Source organism: Azolla caroliniana, unplaced genomic scaffold (assembly GCF_043228905.1).
Source record: "Azolla caroliniana isolate FFs.n. ecotype wild unplaced genomic scaffold, voAzoCaro1.0.p SCAF_1, whole genome shotgun sequence".
Taxonomy (NCBI): domain Eukaryota; kingdom Viridiplantae; phylum Streptophyta; class Polypodiopsida; order Salviniales; family Salviniaceae; genus Azolla; species Azolla caroliniana.
The window spans coordinates 6,143,760-6,149,320 of record NW_028230436.1 but is presented as its reverse complement, the minus strand read 5'-3'; the positions used below and the strand labels follow the sequence as shown (position 1 = coordinate 6,149,320).

The 5,561-nt window shown below is 36.7% G+C and overlaps 1 protein-coding gene across 1 annotated transcript; it reads left to right on the top strand.

Moving 5' to 3' along the window:
• Window positions 1-1,218: 1,218 nt before the first annotated feature.
• LOC147868634 (uncharacterized) lies at window positions 1,219-4,638 on the top strand. The gene is made up of 4 exons (XM_087321746.1): window positions 1,219-1,362; window positions 2,464-3,047; window positions 3,854-3,923; window positions 4,018-4,638. Coding segments are annotated over exons 1-4 (660 nt in total). The 5' UTR covers window positions 1,219-1,361; the 3' UTR covers window positions 4,023-4,638.
• The last annotated feature ends 923 nt before the right edge of the window (window positions 4,639-5,561 follow it).

The window sequence follows — 5,561 nt, the reverse complement described above, 5'->3', positions numbered from 1 at the left end:
ATGACCATATAATATCCCGTGGTAAGAATTTACCGTAGTATTCTATACACGTGGATAAGTGTGAGGGTTAAACGAGAGTGTAAAGAAGGGGAGGATTACTTTTAATCCTCGGGATTGAGACAACCCATTAGGTCAAGTGTGAACTTGCCTGGGGGCCTTGGGTATCGCTATAAATAAGAGGCCTAGCTACCCTCATTTGATCATCTTTGGACTACATCGAGACTCTGCTCGTGTGGTGGGTCAACTCTTGTAGCGAGCGCGCCAGCACCAGGTACGACTCGACGCCACGACGGTGGTATGGGACGTCGATCGAGGCTCGAGTCCGTCTCGATCCCTTCGCTCGGGGGTGGTCGGGTGGATCGGCACCCTTCTTTCTCTTTCTCCTTTCTATCTATCTTTTCATTATCCTTATTTTAAGCTTACGTTAGTACCAAGATCTATAATAATTGTCTTCATGGCATGTTGTTTGACATAGACAAGATGTTGTGCTCCTGCACGATACACCAATTGTTGCCACCTACAAGGAACACCAACCACTTAGATGCTCATATTTATATGGAACTTGTATGACTTGCCTTGGGTAATCTAGATTTTTTTTTGGTTGGTGTTCCATTGTAGATGTCTTTGTAGATCCAATATCTCATGTTTCCCTTGAATGATCCTCGAAACGTTTCTGAGGTGCTTCAATACTTGCCATATTCCACATTGCTCGTGGCCTTGCGTGTCGATGGTGGTCTCACACACAAAGGCTTTTAACCTCAATATATATAGAGTGAGAAGGATAGGCCACCAGAGCATATTCTTACATCCAATCGAGGCCCATGTATTATTGTACCAAAGAATCCAATACCAAACACCAAATCATATATTTTCTCATTGTTTTGAAAGGATCTCGAGGTATCCAAAACAATCCATGTAAGCATATGCTTGTTTCACCCGAGGCGAACAAGATTCGAACCTATGGCATGCCTAGCAATCGTGTGGTTCCCCAGAGGCATTCTTTCACCAAACCAACAAGAATCCAATACCAAACATACAATCTATCATTGTTGTGAAAGGATGTCGAGGTAACCAAAACGATCCATGTAGCATATGCTTGTTTCACTAGGCGCAAGGTGAGATTCGAACCTATGGCCTGCCTGCCTGTCCATATTGGCATTCTTTCACCAAACCAAGAGAAGATCGGAACCTGTCCATATCCGGATCCTATTCCCCATCCAAGAACCGCAAGCAGATTTGAACCCCCATCCATATCTGTCTGTATCGCGGCAATGTTCTATTGTTAGAACTTTGTAGTACGTCTCTCTTCTCTGCGTTCGTGCTCACTCCGAGCTTAGTGCGGTTAACCGTTACGATCTGAAAGTAAGTCCAAGTTATATCCTGCCTATTTATTCTGTTGGTGTTGTCTATATGTGATGTACCCATACATATTCGAAATATTGCGTTAATTTCTCTCAACTCTTAACACTAACTCTTTTCACTTCCCCCTTAACCCTAACCCTGGTTTTCATGCGTTTGAGGCGGTCAAGTATTTTTCGTTTTGATGTAAATTCAGCTTTTCGTCATTCATATCTAATGTGGTAAGAAAACGCAGAAGAACATGATTTCCTAAATCTAAAAAAAAACTCAAAAATGTACCTGTGTGTATGCAAAAAAGAAGGAAAAAGTGTTTTTTATCAGCAATATTTCATTGCATGTTGAAAATTTGTGGTTTATTTTGCTCATCTAATGTGATCAAGCATGACCCACACATATGCGTATGAATATACATTCATGGTTTGAAATGCTATTGTCAATCTTTACGGGTAATTACTTATAGGTAAGTGATTTATGGAATTTAGATAATGTGCTGGCAAATTTATAAATTGTAAATTCTTGTTTTGTTTCCGAGCCTTGAATTTTCTATGATTTGAAGCATAATGCATATATATTATATGCCTGTGAGGGGAAATGGTATGGTCAATCTTTACACACACACACACACACACACACACACACAAGTCTCTTGATCACATATTTAATTCTGTCAAGAAAAGTGAGACTTTGTTCAACTAATAGAAAGAGTTGATAGTATTTGGGTTTATTGTTTCTTCTTTTTCGATACATGGGAAAACAGAAGATTTTTTTTTTTGCATGTTAGGGTCTTTGGCTGCATGAACCATGATTAATTTAATCTTTTTATTTATCTTTTCAAGTGTTTGATACATTAATTAGTAATTTCTGTCATACTGGTTTTGGTTTTCATCTACCAATAGAACCATCTCCCTTGAAAAATACCATGATGATAAAATCTATTTCCAAGTGATAGATAAAGTTTGCATTATTACAATTCCCTTCATATTTGGTTTTGTCTTTTCATATATCATTTATATATTTTTTCCACAATATTTCTCTCAAAGAGAACCACAGTTTTATGCCTTACTTATTTCAGTTGTTGTATTTTTTTTCGATTGGTATCGGTAGTGGATCCAAAGCAACCAGGGAGATCACGTAAATCCAAAAATGTGGAAAATACAGACACACTAGAGCCTGAAAATTCAAAGGAACTCTTGAAATCAGAACGTGTTTGCAAAGCCGGCAATCCCAATTGTGGTCTAATAATAGGTGAAAGCTTAGCTTTGGGCCCCATTGGCATAATGCCATGCGATATTTGTTGTAGCGAACCTGAGTTTTGCCGAGAATGTGTGTGCATATTGTGCGGAAAGATGATGAAGTGTGGATTCAGTGCCTATACATCGGTTCGATGCTTTGCTAGGCTGTCTGGGGCTGAGTTCTGTGGACATGCAGCTCATCTGATGTGCGCGTTGGAGTGTCGTTTGGCTGGAGTTGTGAAACCACTCGGTTTAGACATGGAATATATCTGTAGGAGGTGTGACCAAAAGACTGACCTTAGAGAACATGTTGTTCGGTTGCTTGACACATTGCGCTACACGAACTGTAGGTTCTCGGTTGAGAGCAACCTGGGTACGGCACTTCACATCATGCAAGGAACCCAAGATTTTGGAGCAAAGCGGCTCATCTATCTGGTGCAGACAGCTATTAATATGGTTAGTAATTATTAATTCTGTGAAAAATTTGTAATTTCTTTACTGATGTCACTGATTTCTTCTTAAAGTTTTCTCTTATTTCTGCCTCTGAGGTTTTTCTTATCTCCTCAAATGCCACTGGGTTTTCGTTATTTCCCCATTCCTTTGCTCAACTTCCGAAAGAGAAACCATATATGCTATTTGAGTAGTGAGTGGTATGGGGATTCATCACCTCTTTCGCTTTGTAGTTTGGCAAAATAACAGAAACTCGGGTATTTTGGTGGAAAATAAATGCTTGGGGTAATTCATAGTTTGTTTTCATTATTTTTTTTGTTACTAGCATTATCTCTTGCTATTATTTTTGAAATCCTAGGGTGGAATTCATATTTCACGTGCTATGCTGTCACTTACTATTGTTTTTTTGGAATCTTGAGTAGAAAAGAAGAATATAAATGTTTAAACTCAAAACATCGAAAAAATTAAGTTATTTCATGTATGTTTCACTTCTTTTTCTAATCAATCTCTATCTATAGAAGGTTACATTATCTTTGTAAGTTTATTATGAAGGTTTCGTTCTCTAATATTTTTTTAAGGTTAATTCTCCATGCTGTAATACATTGCTTTGGATTACGGATTGTATAGTCCATTGAAACATTAATCACACTTGACAAATTGGGATTTTGGAAGGAGACACAGTTCACATAAAGTATGGGCTACAGTTACAAACTACGCTTATAAATTGTTGAGAAAATTGAACATCACTATTTACTAGGGGTTTATTGGACTAATGATATATTTCATTGACTGGGCTTTCTTGTTATGGATAGGTGCGGAAGGGTTCGGAACTGGGAGATGTTTTTGACCTTCTTAATGGCACACAACCACAACCTTTGTTAGGTAAGAGAGACTCTTATCTAGCAATAACATTTAATTTTAAGTGAATAAAAATTACAATACAATGCTGACAATTTTTTCTTTTTTTCTTTATAAGATTGATTATGTAAGACCATCAACTTGAGCATATGATCTAACTTCTTTGTACCAAGGGAACTTAATTGACTCAAGTTATACACCGTACCAGTTTCAACTTTCAATACAGGGATAAGTAGAGTCTTCTTCATTAAGTACAGTTTTTGAAGGAAGCTCAAGTATGCCGTTTTGTGTAATCTCAAAGCTGTTTTGCTCTGAAATTGGTTATCTGTGATGAGTGTCCAGGTGATGATTGGACCTCGGTCTATAGTTCTTTTTACGAGTTTCTTTTCCATGACCCTATTTGTATATCAAAATATGGCATTCATGCAATGTTAAGGTGAAAGTGCTTCATTGCTTTCGCATATCAAAGTCCTGTAATGAATTGGAAAAGATAAAATTAATCAAGCAGCCTACTCAACCATAGCATTTAATTTGGAAGCCTTTGTAGTAATGTCATAGGATGCACATAATGCATTGATATCTTATAGAAAATTACAAAAGTTATCAAAGCATAGGTTAGAGAATGATTAGAGAGGATATTGATGTTTATTTGAAGGCAAATATATTCATCAAACTTGTATTAGTGGTTTGCTGGACGCTTGTTTCATAAGTAAAAATTCATCAATGACTTTTCATGCAAGGCGTCCAATGTGGGCACTTTTTTACACTCCTTTTGTGTACCCTTTTGTGGTTATGAGAATTATTGAAGTAATAGAAATATCCCTCATTTAGAGATATTGGAAAAGTCTATTTGAAAATTTTCAACACTTCATAGGGCCTCTAAAATTGCAGTGTCAACACATGATCTTTACAAAGTGAGAAGATTTAGCTGAAAGGATTCACAAATTTTTTTTATGCAACTCTTGTTAATAATAAAATTGTAAGAAGTTGCTTTTTCCATTTAAGGCATTGTGTTTGTCATATTGAGGATAATGGAGTCATGCCCGTCTTAGAGGATGAGCACTATGTAAATCATCAACATTTTTGTTTTTCTGTTGAAGGGCATCATACCTATCTTGCACACTAGAGTTCCAAAATTGTACACTTATTAATACATGAATATGAATATTTTTATCATAAGTTGTTGCAAGCTAATTAATGCAGGGATACAATATTTTCATTAGAAGAGGTAGCATTAATATCTCATCTATAAGATAGATATATGAAAAAAAACTGTCACCCATGAGATGAGGCCGTAGTATTCAAGGTGTCCAACATTTTGAACCAAATTAATTATGCATTGCGGATGCAAGGATATTACTTGTTGTATGCCATTGGGAAACATGTAGAAATGCAAACTTCAAATCTGATAAGTTCTCCATGTTACCATATGATGCTAGATGAAATCACGAACAATAGACCATTGTTGTATATGTTACATATGTACTTGTGATGTAGAGGCCAAATCGAGTATACGGGTTTGTTACAAATGTAGATGAGCAAACTATACACGAACATGTCAAACATCTAATAAGTTAATGATACCTCAGCCTAAGCAAATTCATTGGATTAACTACTAATGGTGTATCATCAATGCTTGCCAATGATATATGGAACCCTAAT

Bases quoted from the DNA above. Each gene is read 5' to 3' on its own strand.
- LOC147868634 (XM_087321746.1), top strand. The intron at 3,048-3,853 runs GTTAGTAATTAT...TGTTATGGATAG, and splicing joins TGCAGACAGCTATTAATATG to GTGCGGAAGGGTTCGGAACT.